This window comes from Saimiri boliviensis, chromosome 13, assembly GCF_048565385.1.
Source record: "Saimiri boliviensis isolate mSaiBol1 chromosome 13, mSaiBol1.pri, whole genome shotgun sequence".
Lineage (NCBI taxonomy): Eukaryota > Metazoa > Chordata > Mammalia > Primates > Cebidae > Saimiri > Saimiri boliviensis.
Window position 1 is genome coordinate 13,467,466 of NC_133461.1, and position 17,626 is coordinate 13,485,091.

Consider the following 17,626-nt stretch of genomic DNA (forward strand, 5'->3'; position numbering starts at 1 on the left):
TGACACACACACACACACACACACACACACACACACACAAACACACATACACTTGGTGAATTGAGGAACACAAGCTGAAATGCCCAAAACGTGAGAATATGACTCTATATTCAGAAAAGTGATCATAAAATTTATAATGTCCTATGTTTGGTCCCTAAGGTGGAAGACTTCTTAAGAACTGACTTTCTCTGTATTTATGTTTTCCTTCAAGGTACAGTCAAGGGAGCTCTGGGTATAAGCTAGAGAAGTTTTCAATTGTGTGGCAATGTGGATGTCCTATAAATGGAGACATTTTAGTGCACATGTACATTAATCATGGTGGTACTGAATGAGGACGCATGGGGGATATATTCACATTCTCCTTGTGAAGGACATGAATTCCTTTCTCTGCTTTTGTACCAGATAAATCTAAATGCTGAGAATTATCCTTCTTAACTATGATTAAGTCAGTGAGTCTGTGGTTCCCCATGTAGAGAATGCTCTGCCTTTCATATTATTGAAGGAAAAGATAGTATTTTCATTGAGTAGAAAATAGGATCAGGAAAAATTATTATTTTCAGATGGAAGTTTTGAGGCCAAGGGCACTAAATAAGGTGATGCCTTCCGGCAAAAGTTCTTATCCACCTTTTGAAAGTAAATCTCTTTTTTTTTTATTTTTTTTGAGCCAGAGTTTTGCTCTGTTGCCAGGCTGGAGTGAAGTGGAGAGATCTCGGCTCACTGTAATCTCTGCCTCCTGGATTCAAGTAATTCCCCTGCCTCAGCCTCCCGAGTAGCCAGGACTGCAGGCTCGCACCACCACACCCAGCTAATCTTTAGTAGAGATGGGGTTTCAGTATGTTGCCCGAGATGGTCTCGATCTTCTGACCTCGTAATCCACCTGCCTTGGCCTCCCAAAGTGGAAGGAAGTCTTTTTTAAACAAGTAAGTATTGACTGGCAAATCCATTTCTATATTTTTCTCTGAAACCAGATTTACATAAACAATATAAAGTTTTTTAAAAAATATTTATTTTCCATGTTGTTAGGGGATACTATTCACTCTTTATATCAGTTTCAAATGCTCTCCTTCTGCTAAAGTAAATATCTTGAATAAAAACCCATTCAAATATATCATTCAAAATTAGACAATGATAGAAGGTGCTAATGCTTTAAGTCCTTATAATTGTCAATATATATTATTAAGCAAAACCAAAATCTACTTATAGCTATTTGCAAATATGTTACTATAATAACATTTAGGGAAGTGCTAAGAGTATTTACCTTTGAAGCAGAGAAATGCAATTTGATATGAGAGGGAGTTATTCTCTTAGTTTTAATTTTATATTTCTTAGCCTCATAAATATATTATTTTATTATTATTTGCATGAATTACATTTGTGTTTATGTAAAAATAAATGAGTAACAGATGTTATTACTGAAAACATTAAGTCAAAGTTGATTTAGATTAAACTGTGTCATGTCCAGTTCTTTTTCTAACATCTCAAGTGGCATCTCTGAGCATAGTACTTATTAAGGTATTTAGATAACAATCAACTTAATAGATTATTTGGATAATGAACTTGGTATACAAATAAGAGAATGAGTACCTATAAGAAAAGCAAAAGAAAAATCCAGCTTTCTCTCTTATTTGGCTTTAGGCTTAAAATGATTTAAATAGCAGCTTCTCCTTCGTGACAGTAAATCCATAGATAAAAATTACTTTAGGTGCTCATTGCCCTTTAATTAATTAATGTCCTTTCTTTAAAAAAAAATCCATAATCAGCACTCCTGAGGGAGAAAAAGTATTTGCTTAGAGTGTCTATACCTGCTACCTCTAACGGTAACAATATTAATACCTTACCTTTGTTATCTTTCAATGAAAAGTTGTGGTTATTTGTTGCATCCGTTGTTAAGCTGAAGTAAAACTGGTGTCCATTGGATGGCTCATCTTTATCAACAGCACTGATTTTCTGGATAACCTAGGAAAGGGGAAAGTACAACATGAAAGCACATTGGTGTGCTATGTTTCGTTTTCTGAGGCAGGACAGAGTAATTTTACACTTTATAATAAATATCATCTCCCTGAATGAGCTAGGGAGAAAGGATCAGATGTATTATTATGAATCCAATCTAAAAACGGGCTCTGAAAAACAAATCATGTCCTTTTCATAGTTCATGTTTGAATTCACTTTTGTGAACTTCAGAAATAAGCTGTACCAATTGATTAGACATCCCAGTAAACATCACAAGACACTGAACAATAGATGAACAAACCAACTGAGACTGCACTGCACTGAATTCTTAGGATTTTAAGATACTTAAACCCTGTTGTGTAAGGTGGGAAACAGCCCAATCAGTTTACTATGCTATATCTTTCTCCTTAAAGGAGTCTAAGTTCGTAGCCATTTAACAGGGCTTTTACAATGTTTACCTTTTCCTCCTGAGGAATTTTCATCACCCCAATTAAACTGAAATTTGAAGGTTCCTTTAATATTAGTTCATGCTACACATCAAAGTGTTAGTTTTGCTGAAACAAGCCGATTATATTTTATCTTAAAGCTGGAAGACGTTCAAAGGCAACTGCTGCTGGATATTTTTTAAGAAATCACAAATTAGAAGCAAAGCATTCTGAAGACTCTTACCTGCCCTGGCTGGGCATTTTCACAGACGGTGGTCTCATAGTCCATGGCAAATTCAGGGGCATTATCATTGATGTCAAGTATTGTGATGGCCACATAGCCTCTTCCTACTTGAGATGGATTCTCTAATAAATAAGAGAGTTTCTTATCATTTATTCTTTGCCTCTCTAAAGCACAATTCTAATATTAATAACTAAGCTGAGAATAAAATATAGAATCATAATGCTGTATTACTTAAAAGGAGCTGTAGAAAATATGAAAATATGATCCAAATACACACACACATTCCTATGTATGTATATATGTACATGTGTATACATACACACATATATGTACATACATATGTGTGTATATGTATATAAACAAATATGTGGGTATTTGGATTTACATGTATGTATATATATCTTAATGTATACTATAGTCTATATGTGTATTGTAGTTTTTTAGTCCCTGATGAGAAAATTATTGAAAGAAAAATGAAGAGTAAGCCATAAATTTCAATATTCTTTGATGGTAGAGCTCATATTTGCATGACTATACATTTATATTATCAACACATGTATTATAAATGCATATATATTTAAATACCAATATATCATATTCATATACATATACAAATATGCATTCCTTTTTCAATAGTTTTCATTATATTTTATTATTTATTATTTTATTTTATTTTTTTATGAAGGACTAAAATTAGTTCAATATCAGAATATTCAAATCCAGTTGTCTTGGTTACAGATCACTTTACTAATTATTAAAAACGATTTCACTAACTACATTCCAGCATAAACACAATATGTGAATTGCATTCAGAAAATAAGAAGGTACTATAGGCCCATTATTTTTTAGTCTTGGGTTTTCATAAATTTTGTAAATGTTAGCAGATAAAGACAGTGAATGCAAGTATATTTCACAGCTTAGAAGTTTGGAATTTTCAAGTGTTTATTCAATTCAAATAAGCAACTACTTTAATTAAGTTGAATTTATAATCTCATGACACTCGATTCTCCACTCACTGTCCTCCATCTTAATTTAGTTTTAAGCCTCACAACTTACGGCTCTCCATTGCAAGGACGGTGATATTGTGAACGGCATTTGTCTCTCGATCCAAAGACTTGGCAGTTGTGATAACTCCACTGTTGGCATCAATATTGAAGTATCTCTCCAAGTCTGTGTTTCTATCAATTGAGTACCTAATTGAACATTGAAGAAATAAAAGTCTTCAACATGGATGTTTGATTATAATTTGTTAAAATGATTTCATTATTTGTGTAGCTCATCACTAAATCTTGCTGAGTCCCTGATCTGTCATATTAATCACATAAATGCGTGCCTTATTTAAAACTCTACTTACATACTAAATGGTTTATAACCTGTGTCTCACTAATATGTTTGCTTTTCTGTCAGACAGTACAAAATGAACACCACAGTAATCTTCACAATGGCTTTGAATATGTCATTAGATTTTCAAATTCATCATTATTACTATTATTATTTATTTATTTTTGATACAGGGTCTTGGTCTGTCACCCAGGCTGGGGTGGAATGGGTTAGTGTAATCTTGAACTCCTGGGCTTAAGGGGTTCTCACACCTCAGCCTCCTGAGTAGCTGGGACTAGAGGCATGCATTACCACATTTGGCAATTGATTTTTATTTTTATTTTTTTGTTTGTTTTTTGTTGATGCAGGATCTTGCTGTGTTCCTCAGGCTGGTCTTGAATTCCTGGGCTCAAGTGATCCTCTGTCTCAGACTCCCAGTATGCTAGGATTATAGGTGTGAGCCCTAGTCATGATTATGGCTAAATTTATTCTTATTTTTATTATTATTATGACTCCTGTAAACCATTTACAATAGTTTTGGTAACCCTGATCATGATTATGGACCCTTCTAAAATGAAAGATGTAAACACCTTGCCTATTTGCATATGCTTAGTAACATCTTTTGTTTTGATGGCACCAATCTGTTATTAACCCTCTTTTCTTTTCCATTTATTTTTATATTTATTTCAAATCTTACTCAGTGGTCTTAACCAGGATTCTAAAGACGTGTTTCAAAGTGGAATCCCTGAGATTGCATGGCTACTTTTGCACGTAAAAGACTTTTCTCAAAAAATCTGTAATCCAAATATTTTTCCAGCAGTGAAAAATTACTATTCCACTTGTATTTTTAGTCCAAGCTATTATTTGTTTTATAGGCAAAATTTACCCTGCTTTCATGATGATCATCTGCAATGTCCCCTTACAGTCTTTTTGGTTGGGTGAGATGGCTCTCATTTAAAAACAAACAATTAAGCAAACAAATGAACAAAAGAACAAACAGAAAAACAAAATACACCCATTTTAGGCATGATTATTAGTAACTGCTTCAACTACACTCATGATCCATTAAACATAATGGCCTTTCATACTCTTGATCTCCTTGACTCCAATTTGCTCCTTTGCTCTAATTAGCATGGATTCTTATGAACATACCCTTGGCTTGTCAGCTCTAATATATGCACTACTATAATGCATATATTATATGCATTATAGGTCAGCTCTAATATACGAAGTAGAGTTGGAAACTCTACTTCAACCATCTTACTCTCTGTCCACCACCTCCCACTCCAGCAATTCTTCATCTTGATAGAGACCTACAATTTATTGATGCTAGCAACATTTTCTTGAAATCAATTTGCCTTTATTTCCTCACATCTCTTATCAATTTATGCACTATGAGCCCTCATTATTATTACCCCTGTGTATATGCCTATTACTTGTAATACATCAAACTTAGTGACATCAGACAATAATAATAAAATATTATATATTCTTTTTTAAGGCAGGAATTTGAAAGTGTGTTTGTAGGACAGTTTTAGCTCTTGATCTCCCAGGGAGTTGTAGTCAAACATTGGCTGGGTCTACAGTCACTGGATGATTTGACTGGGATTGGGGGATCCAGTTTCAAAGTGTCTTATTCACGCTGATGGCATGTGCACAGCATGGATGGTGAGTTGGTGATGCCAAGTGGGCTCTTCTCCACGACACTGCCTGAACGTTCTCATGGTGGGAGTGTCAGCTTCCTCCATTTTTTTTTTTCAATTGGTCAGACACTGTGTTTTTTCTTCTTTAATTTCTTAATATGATGAATTATATTAACAAATTTTTGAATATTAAACTGCTCTTATGCTTCTGGAATAAACCCTAATTTATCATGGTGAATCATTCTTTTATATATTGCTTCCTTGAGTTATCTAAATGTTCACTGGGAAATATCTCCATGAAAGTCTTGATTAAAGTTTTCTTTTCTTGTACTATGTCTTATATTATGTCTACCTGGTTTGGGTAGTAAGGATAAGATTGGAGTTGTAAAATAAGTTGGGATGCATTCCCTCTTCTTGTATTTCTGAACAATACTGTGTAGACGGTAATTCTTCTTAAAATTTTTCATAAAAATTTGTTAGTGAAACATCTGGGCTGGGATATTTCCACTTTCAGAAAGTTTTTAACTAAAATTATAATTTATTTGACAGTTAAGGGATTATTTAGGTTCTCTATTTCATTCTGAGTGAGTTTTGAGAGTTTTTTTCTTTTTGAAGAATTGATCCATTTATTTTAAATTGTCCAATTTCAATTTCATTGGAATTATAAAATTTATGTCAATAGATCTGTTTATAGTACTTTCTTATTCTGTTTTGTATGTTTGCAGGGTCTATGACATATTTTTGTTTGTTCTTAATATTTATCATTTTTTTCTGCTTTTCTTTTTCTTTTATCAGTGTTGGTGGAAGTTTATCAATATTTACATCTGTTAAAAAAACAAAGTTTTAATTTTATTGATTTCTGTATTATTTGTTTTGAAATGTATTGATTTATGCTCTTATCTTCATTGTATTATGTCTTCACCTTGCTTTGGATTTATTCTGCTAATGTTTTTCTAATTATTACTCCAGGACAGGGAACAGTAGAAGGAAAATAATGGTAAACTCATCACAGGTTTGGAGATACTTTGTAGTACTCTTCTTCACTAAACTATCTGCTAATATTTACTTTCCAGAGTCCTAAATGGCTGCACTCTAACCAGGTTTCATAGCTGCATTTACTGTGAGATACAGGGTAGAATGTGCTTACCTAGAACAGGATTATGGGTGTATCTATGTATACATATATACATATTTATATATGTAAGTACATATATTGCATATATACATATATGTATGCAACCAATATACATATATAAAATACACTTTTATATAAGCCATATCCAATAGCAAAAGGACAAGTGATAATTAATGTTTGAGAAGAGAATTTTAACAAGATTATAACCCATACACTCATGCATCAATTGAGCCAATATTAAAACCTGCATTGCTCTTTGTCAAATCTCAAAGTTAATAACTGAGATAATGTTTGAATATTTATGAAAAAATAGATGTCTAGATTCTTAAAAGCAAAAAGGCCTTGAACTCGGCAGACATCAGTCTAAATGAATTCATGTGATTCCCCACAGGGCTAAAGTCAATGATTAAAACACTTGTCTCTAATATCAGTAATCTCAAAGATCCTAGCATTAAAATAAAAAGCATTAAAGTTGAGAAGTTATTTAATATGTTAAATGTCTCCAACCACTATTTGCCTCATAGAAAACCACAAATAATTTAGGGATCTAGCTATAACCTAGGCCTCCATCTGTTTTGAAAAACCTGGGCAACAGAAGTTCCTATCATTCAAATAGTTATCATTTCTAAATTATGAACTGTGCAGCTGTGTTTATTTATTTAGACAAACTCTCCCCTTGTAGCTGTGTTTATTTATTTAGACAAATTCTCACTCTGTAGCCCAGCCTGCAGAGTGACGTAACCACAGGTTACAGTGACATAACCACAGGCTCGCTACAACCTCTACCTATCAGGCTCAAGTGATTGTCCCACCTCAGCCTTCCAAGTAGCTCAGACTACATATGTGTAACACTGTGCCAAGCTAATTTTTATATTTTTTTTGTAAAGACACAGTCTCACTATGGTGCCAGGGCTGGTCTCAAACTCCTGTGCTCAAGCAATTCTCCTGTCTCAGCCTCTCAAAGTGTTAGGATTACAGGCTTGAACCACAGACCATGCCTGGTCCCCCTTCTAAATTGTGTATATTTGCTAATAACTATAATCCCCACTTAGATCTCACTAAATAGTACAGATTTTTATATATGGTAATTTATAATATAATTTTCTTATTTTATATCTTCCATTTATTCATTTACACATTCAGCACTTATTCTTGAGCACCTGCAAGTGACATACTAATTCAGAACAAACATTACATAAATAAATATATTTTTAAAATGCAACCAAAAAAATAAATATTGAGGAAGAAACTAATAAGTTGCTATGAAGAAAGTCACGGCAGGTTTGGGGAAAGATATTGGCTTGAGAAGAGTTGGGATGCTTTGGCAAAGACAAGGATTAAACTGACCTTCCAGAACAGTCCTGATGCCTGGTGGCTATTACATTTCTTTTCTGGATTTTTTCTTTTTTTTCTTTTTTTTTTTTTTTTTTTTTTTTGAGATGGAGTCTCACTCTGTTGCCCAGGCTGGAGTACAGTGACATGATCTTGGCTCACTGCAATCTCTGCCTCCCAGGTTCAAGCAGTTCTGCCTCACCCTGCTGAGTAGCTGGGATTATAGGTGCCTGCCACCGCCCCCCAGCTAATTTTTTGTATTTTTAGTAGAAATGTGATTGCACCATCTTGGCAAGACTGGTCTTGAACTCCTGACCTCATGATCCACCTGCCTCGGCCTCCCAAAGTGCTGGAATTACATGCATGAGCCACTGCGTTATTGTATCTCTTAATGATAAGGACTTGGGATCACCTAGTATTAAGGTGTTTCCTACTTCTACCAGCCCCTCTGGATATGCAAAAAGTTTACGCTGTTGTATGAAGCATTAGCTAATTTATATAGGTACTTGAGGGGAAGAAAATCTTTAGATAAGAAAAATAAGGAAAATAGAAACACTTTTTAGAATGAGAAGTATAAAATATCCCTGCCTTAGTAATGTGGGAGGGCTAATTGAGTCAAAGGGAAGAAAGGTCCTAAAAGAAGTCTTAAGGAAGACACTATCTGATGCTGTGGATTGACTGACCTGGGGACTGAGAAATGCAGTTGCCTGAGTTATTGGAGACTGAATTAGACAGGTGAGGATAGGTGATTTCCTAATCATGAACCACCATTAACTATAATGCAACTTCTGATGCCATTAGTGATGTGTAAACTCACAACCATCTCCCTACCTTCTGCAAATTACAGCCTAAAATACTTGGCTTACTTTAGTCTACATAAGAGTGGACAATTAGATCACTTCCATATTTTTGCAGCAACAGCAGTTAAGCTTCTGCCTTATATAGCTATGCTGACAGCTCTGTATCTCAATGTCCAGCCTCAAACCAGTTCCTGAGATTTTGTACACTGCTTTACAGATGTCTTCCATCATTAATTCAATTTCAATATATCTATGAGCAAATTCATCAACCTTTTCCCCAAATTACCCTACCTTCTAAACATTTCTTTGTACAGGATGTAATCTTTAAAATACAGTTACCTTTTTTCCTTAATAATTGAAAAACTCCTTAAAGAATGGGTGATTGTTGTTAATTTACCTGGCATTTGATTTTTGCCCTTCCTCTTTCTCTCACCTGGGGCATAAACACATGGAAGAGATCTGGAAGCCATATTGTAAATAAGCAGTGACAAGTGCTTAAAAAATGAAGCCAAGGCTCTTAATGGCATTATACTGCCAAGGTATCAGTTCCTGAGAGCATAGCTCCAGACCTCTCATTTGGAAGTCATTAGTGATAAACTTTGCCGCTCCTAGCCAAGCACAATTTCTAACTAACGCAAGAAGATATTATTATTGAGATTATTTTGATACTGGAGACTCTAAAATTTGGATCAGTTGAAGGTATGATCCAAAAGAATCATGACTATTTGATCCAGTTTTCCAGTACACTATGTTGCCTAAAATTAACTTTAGTTTCAATCACCTATATCGCTATAATTCAGCTTCCCTTTGTTCTTCCCCCTCTGCTTTCCTATCTAAACTCCTAACCAGTCAAATTGATGTATTAACTGGTGAACAAATATACCACACACATCCCCAATTCTGTGTCTTTCCTCCTGTTGGTCATTCTGTATTCCTGTTTTACCTCCTTTCCAATTATTTTAGTCCTGCTATTCCTTGAAGACAAACTAGTAGCATTAAAGCAGCATGCCTTTTCAATTACATCAGAAGTCATGCATTTTTTAAAGAAAACCTTCAGGGTGTGTGATCCACGGAGTTTACCAAATGCTCCTTGTGCTATACCATCAGGAACCATATGTGGAGGATTAAAGGACAGTGTTTCTGGCCACGACCCTGCCACTAACCTATTGTACGAATTGGGGCTTTTCATCTGTGCTTTTCTGTTTCTTCATCTGTTCAGGGAGAAAGTCTTACAAGATGAATTCTCATCTTTAGATTTAACACTGGATTTTTAAACATGAGTTTTCATGTAAGATCTCTTCTACAGCTACATAACAAGAGGGTTTCTGTAAAAGACCGTATCTCATATATCTGTGTGCCTTCAGTGTTCTGATGATCTGTTACAAAATGAATTCCCTAGTGAATGCTGGTGATTATCACTACAGCTATTTGATAAGCTAAAGAGATCAATTAAAATGTTCTTCTTTATATTCAGAGGTAGCATTCTTATCATCAGCTATTAATTTTCATAGCAGTGTTCACAAACAGAAAGCACAGGTGAGTGAGCTAGATGAACACAAATATATCATCAGTACTCCCAAAGGGCCAAAAGATAATGTAATACAAAAGCAGGGAGAAATTTAATCAATCAAAATAGATGAATAATTTAAATTGAAATTTTATTCTACTATAAAGTTTGTTGGGGTGTGTGCGTACATTTTTGCATGTGTATGTGTATTGCTATAAGGATCATGCAGGTTTGATATAGACTTCACCGAAATCCTGGAACCATATTTGCTAACTGTGTGGCCAGGGATCTATTTACTTACAACACAGGAATAATACTACATGCCTCTTGGGGATTCAACAATAAGTAAACTTCAAAATAAACTACTGAGGCCAAGCACTATGGCTCACGTCTGTAATCCCAGCATTTTGGGAAGCCGAGGGTGGTGGATTACTTGAGTTCAGGAGTTAGAGACTAGTCTAGGCAACATGGCAAAGCCTGGTCTTCACAGAAGATTAGCTGGGCATGGTGTTAGGTGCCTGTAGTCTTAGCTGCTGGGAAGCTGAAATGGGAGGGTTATCTGAGCCCAGAAGGTGGAATTTGCAGTGAGTGGTGATTGTGCCACTGCACTCCAGCCTGCGTGTTAGAGTGAGAACCTGTCTCAAAAATAAAATAAAATAAAATAAAAAGAATAAAAATGAATTATTTCTAAACTTAATGACAGCAGATTAGCAGACATCATGCTTGTATTCTCATCCCTTCTTCTGATTATGTCAACACAATTTGCCTTTAAGGATTTAAACTTTTTTCAAACTCATGCAAACTTGATGGTACTCAAGATGTCCAGAACATTTTGGAGAAGAGATGGCCACATATATGAAGATATGCAAAAACAAACAAAAAAAAACAAGCATACAAACAAAAAAACTTTGCAGGAACTTTGCAGGAAATGTGAATCTTAAACAGAGAGCCTAAGAAAAGAGCTGTAGCTGATTCATCACAGTTGCCACATTCTGAGCCTGCTACCCTTGCTACATTTATTTACAGAGGGGCTTCATTCCTCTCTTTTCTGAAGACTGGCTACTCAATTTTTTTCTTTGATTCTTTGAGGAATACCCAATTATTTCAACAAACTTTTTTTTTTTTTTTTTTAGTTAACCATGGGCAATTACTATTGATTACAATTAAAGATTGTTAAGAGGACAGCTCATGATAAAAGTAATATTCCCTAACTTTTTAACCCCATTAATAATTCTCTACAATTAACCCCATGAATGACTCTATGATTTACACCAGGAAGACTGAATTTTTTTATTCCTTTATGAATGTGATTTTTCAATGAGTATTTACTTTAATGTATTAATATATAATATATTATATTACTTTTTTTTGTGGCAGGGTCTCACTCTGTCACTCAGGCTGGCATGATCTCAGCTCACTGCAACCTCCAGCTTCTGGATTCAAGAGACTCTTCTGCCTCAGCCTCCTGACTAGCTGGTATTACAGGCACGCACCACCACACCTGGCTAATTTTTGTATTTTTGGTAAAGATGGGGCTTCATCATGTGGGCCAGGCTGGTCTCGAACTCCTGGCCCCAAATGATCCACCCATTGGCCTCCCAAAATGTTGGGATTACAGATGTGAGCCACGGTGCCTGGCCCTCAATAAGTATTTTAGATGTGAAAAATACTGTAAGAAACAAATCAAAACAAAAGTATTTTCAGTCAATTTATTTTACCAAGTCTTCCAAAAAGATAAGAAGGTTCTTTGCTGACAGCAGAGCTCTCTTATTCCAGAGCAATATAATAAAACATAAAAAGTGGTCCAGCGCCATGGCTCATACCTGTAATCCCAGCACTTTAGGAGGCTGAGGCGGGTAGATCACCTGAGATCAGGAGTTTGAGATCAGCCTGGCCAACATGGTGAGACCCCTGTCTATACTAAAAATACAGAAGATTACCCAGGAATGGTGGCAGATGCCTGTAATCCCAGCTACTCAGGAGGCTAAGGCAGGAGAATCACTTGAACCCGGGAGGCAGGGGTTGCAGTGAGCCGAGAGCCAAGATTGCACCACTGCACTCTAGCCTGGGCAATAAGAGTGAAAGTCCATCTCAAAAAAAAAAAAAAAAAAAGGTTCAAATAAATTAGGCATTTCCTACAAAATTTAACCCTATGAAAATTATCTCTGGATATTCTAACAAAAACACGTTATGTTTTCACCATACATGGACATATAATTTCTGTTTTCAATTTTAGTGGTCATTATGCTAAAATAGGCAGCATTTTGAAATAGAGTACAGCTTATAGTCTTCTCATAGAATTAATATCTGCTACTTTTCAATCAGTTTTACTGCTAGTATCATTTTTCTGTATGTTATGTTACTGGTTTGCCAATTTTCTTAGAATAAAACAGATATTCACAAATAATTTAGATTTCGTATGTGCACATACATGCATGCATACAAGCTACACAAAAATATACACTGAATTATTCAAACACCCCAAATATGTTCACACTCATCACATTACATAAAGTAATTTCTGATGCAATTTTATTGCTTTTTATGTGAGGATATACAATAATAGAAATGCTGAAAAAGCCCACGGGTAAATATTATCCAATTATCCTTTAACATAAGTATAAACATATTTCTATATTAAAATTATTAGAAATGCTTAAAGTGATGCCTATTACTTTTTAGCTTCCTGTCCTCATATCTGATCTTATTTGTAATAATATCATGTTTCAAGCCATTGGCCATTTTTAGCCAGGGACTTTGGGCTTACTGTGATGCCCACAGAAATGAATTTTCTGATTTTATAATTTAGTACTAGGCTTTTAGGATATAACTAAATAAAACATAAATGTACTTTGCATGATGTTTTATTGGCTTGTCCAAATCCTGCCATCCCTTGAAGCCCTACTTACACTGACACTCCTTCAAATGAAATCTCACAGCCAGTGAACTTGGAGTGCTTACTATTCATCTCACAATTTGCCAAAATACAGTGCTGGCATATTTTTCCCAATATTGTTTAACTTTTATGAGATCTTATTACTTCATCCAGATTGTAAGTTCCTTGAGGTCAGAGGAAATGTTTATTTATCTTTCTTTTCTCATTAGTATTTCCCCCAGTGCCTTGCATAACACAGGTTTTTAATGAATGTCCGTTCAGTCATTGATCAGTCTGCCAATGCTGATGTGTGAAATGAGTCAAATCCTCTAGACTCTAGGCTGTTCTTACAGCTTTTACCATCTTGGATGAGAAACACAGAAGTTTCTATCATTCAGAAACATGACCAGAATCAGCAGACCACAATCTGTCCTTCCAAGTTCAATAGATGAAGCCTGATATTGAGTACTTAGGGCCAAAATTTACATGTTATGATAAACAGCTACTTATCAAGTAATAAGCTAGAAACGTGCTTGCCCTCAATTACCCATTTTTTCTTAAAACAAAACAAAACAAAACAATTTTTTTTCTCCTCTAAGTAATATCTCAAGTATCAACTAACTTCCACCTTCGATTTTGACTGCAATTTTAGCTTACATATGGTTTTATTTCCACACACTCCCGCCCCACCACAGAAGGACAGTACAGTGTACATGAAATGGTGGTCTACGTAAGATATCTGGATGTTGGGTGAAGTATAAAAAAGACCTAACATTCACAATCGTGTTATGTTCTGGACAATTACTGGGCTTCGGGTTTAACTTTTCCATCTATGACAACTACACTTGTAAATGTCAAAATGACCAGGTTTAAATAGCTGCCCAGTCTTCTTTTAAGGAAAAGGCAGATTCATAGAGAAAAGTTTTACATAATCTTTGGTTGACACTTTAGTAACATAGGTAGAAATTTTAAAATGTTGTGCAAGGCAGGCATCATGTAGAAAAACAGTATCAACTTTGCCTTACTGGGGGTAGATAAATATATATTTTTCTAGAATTCTAATTTACTGCCTCATATATCAGAAAATATTATGAACATAAATGGCATATGCTAGATCTCAGTATTCTACAACAAAGAATGTCAATAAATTTAAAACTAATTCCCATTGGCCATGCTGTTTTACAAGTCAAATCCTACTGGTTTAATTTTAAACAATTACAACAAAACAAATAATGCTTTTCCATTGCTCAAAGAACTACAGTATTTCTAAAGGCATAAAAGCACAAAGCTCACATTGTTAAGAATTCTCATGTCCCATCTCAATCTGGAGATTCACTTTTCCTAGTACCTCAGAAGACTGTGCTATTTATGCATTCATTAACGTGTTTTATTATGTTAAACATATATTATGAGACAGCATTTATATTTTGATAGTTATTTGAGTACCTAATGCAAATACATGTTTATATTTAACAGAAAGCTAAGCAATATTTTATATCTATTGGAATATGTGTGAGTACAAGATAACCTGCAATATAGATCGCCAGTATGGTTGTATATAAAATCCTATGTCTCTTTTCCTGACTTCATTAATCTCACAATAAAAATGGCATGAAAACACAATAATCTATAATAATAGCAATGTATAATGATAATAAGTGGTAATATTTAAGTCATAATTCACAGTTTAAAAGCTTCATTTACTTTCTGTCTCTTAATCATCAGAAAAGCCTGGGATAAAGCAACAGAGTTACTTTTCCTTTTTACTGGTTAATACAAAAACATAGGAAGCAAGGTGACATCTCCTAGGCCATTCCAAAAACATCAGTGCTGGGAAGGGAATCATCTTCCAGAGAATGCATGAGAGAGAATGCATACTCAGAAATTATAAAATAAGGAGACTGGCCTCTTAAGTGGTATCGTAAATGGATAAAGGAAGAGAAGTATGTGAGAGACAAATGCAGGAAAAAAGCTATAAATAATTGTGCTGACCTTACAAATATATTGTAAAAAAATAAAAACCTTTCAAGTAAGTAAGCATTAAATGTGAGTCAAGAAATTAATTCTACAAAATAATAAGGAATATTCATATATACAAAATAAAATTTTAATTCACTGGGGACAAAGAATGTCTATTTCTCTACTTATGAGATAAAAATGTAAGATAATACTAACCTGAACTTTCAAGTCACCTTCATTACTTTTAAGGAAATGAAAGTGAGGGTAAAATATAATTAATATATGTATATGTGTGTGTGTGTGTGTGTATATATATATATATATATATATATACACACACCCACACCCACACACACACACACATATATATATATATATATATATATATATATACACACATATATATATGGTGTTGGCTAGGTACTCTTTCACTGGTAAAGACCACAGAGATCTTTACTTCCAAAACCAAAAGTTCAGCCTTTGACCTCTGTGCTTCAGAGAACAAACCTAGAGCTCACTTCATCTCTCTCTCTAGTCACTACTCACTCTTTCTCAAGTCACTACCTGCTTGGGCCTACTCTTCCTTCTTCTTCCTCAAATTATTATGTAATAATATTGACATTTTTTCAAAGAAAATATTATACAAAGTGAAATATTTTCTATGAAATTCTTCAACAGAATGACAAGGGAGTGGGTAATACAAAAATATGAACAGGATAAAAGTATCAATGCAATCAATGAAAATATCCTTAAATCCTTTCATTTTACTTATTCACTTATTTATTTTAGAGACAGGGATCTCACTATTCTGTCCAGGCTAAAATGCCATGGTTATTTAGAAGTGCAATTGTAGTTCACTGCCGTCTACAACTCCTGGTCTCAAGTGATCTGCCTGTTTCAGCCTTCCAAGTAGCTAAAACTACAGGCATTTGTCACCACACCTGGCTCCATCTTACCATTTTTCTGTCTTTCCCCATATCTCTAAATTTAGAAAGTATGTCTCTCTTTCTCTCCATTAAATTAAATGATTCAAGCAAAAACCAAACTGTCCTAAATAGCTAATCTATGCCAATATTTATGCTGTGGTTGATTGTTCGTGAGGACAAGAGACTTAAAAGTTTCATTAAGAGATGGAATGCTATAAAAAAACTCAAACTCATGTTAGCCCAAATTAATATGACTTGGTATGTGGGGCTGAACTGTAGTCAGGAAGTTTTTTTCGACAATAAAGGCAGGGCAGTTACAGAAAAGAATAGAAGGCTTATTCTGTCTGCTACATTTGTGATTCATAAATACTCTTGTGCACAGATTATATTATTAGAAATTGTCTATCACCACCACATCAATAACAGTACAGTCATCAATACATTCTGCATTTGCTGTATAAAGATATAATATGTACAATTTTATTTTTTAAATAACAATTATTCTATACCAATCCTTTACTAGGTTCTATTAATATCAGGCAAAAAAAAAAAAAAGGAGGGTACTAATTATCTAAGTATATATATATATATAATATATATATAATATATATATTATATATATTTATAATATATATATATACTACTTTAAAAATATATGTGTGTGTATACATGCACAGAATCACTTTATTACTTTAGAAAGAAACCACATTATGAGCTATTTTTAACCAAGAAATGTTGTTAAATTATAGATACTCTTCATGACAATTTATAGCCAACATGCAGACTTAGCTTAAAAGTTATTACCATTGTTGAATATTATTTAAATCTAAAAGTCTTTGGATAGCTTATAATTAAACATATCTCAATATAAAACAATCATTGTTTTTTCATTTTGTTTTACTTAATAGTCTTTGTAATCAAAATCAGACTTGAAAAGTGAAGTATTTTACTTACAAACCCAAATAAGAAATATAATATGACATTCTATTTGTAATGCTAACTTAAAAAAATAAGTCTCACACAAACACAAAAACACATGCATATACACAAAATCACATAGATCTCAGATTATAAATTATAGCTAAAAAGTGCAAAATGTAATGTTGACATATTTTGAAATGCTTACATATCACCATTGTGTCAGTTTAAAATATATTATTTGGCTATAATAGTGTCTAGCCTAGATACAAGACTACTGCAAGGATATTTTTAATAGTCTTTATATATAGATAATTTTTTTTAAATTTTTAAGTAGAAATATTAAACTGAACAAACACATACTATTCAAGTAGACCGATATTAAAACAACAATTTTACAAATTAGTCCCTAATTTGAATTGCTGGTACAATTATTTTTCTAATAGACACATTTATCCTACAACTAAAACATGTATCACTTCATTTTTGAACATGGTTTGCTTTGAAAGAGATTCAGGATAATTGGTAGAATAGGAACATCAGCTATGGCTTGTGGATAATAATGGATGTCTAAAAATATGACAAAATTATA

General features: G+C 33.9%; 1 protein-coding gene across 3 annotated transcripts in view; it reads right to left on the reverse strand.

Moving 5' to 3' along the window:
* Positions 1-17,626, reverse strand: part of CDH7 (cadherin 7) — a 132,041-nt gene that overhangs the window by 20,777 nt on the left and 93,638 nt on the right. For all 3 annotated transcript variants that reach the window (XM_074383282.1, XM_039463772.2, XM_074383281.1), the window contains exons 8-10: positions 3,676-3,812; positions 2,620-2,741; positions 1,839-1,956 (exon numbers count right to left, since the gene is read on the reverse strand). In XM_074383282.1, coding sequence (XP_074239383.1) covers positions 1,839-1,956; positions 2,620-2,741; positions 3,676-3,812 — 377 coding nt within the window. The remainder of the gene's footprint in view (positions 1-1,838; positions 1,957-2,619; positions 2,742-3,675; positions 3,813-17,626) is intronic.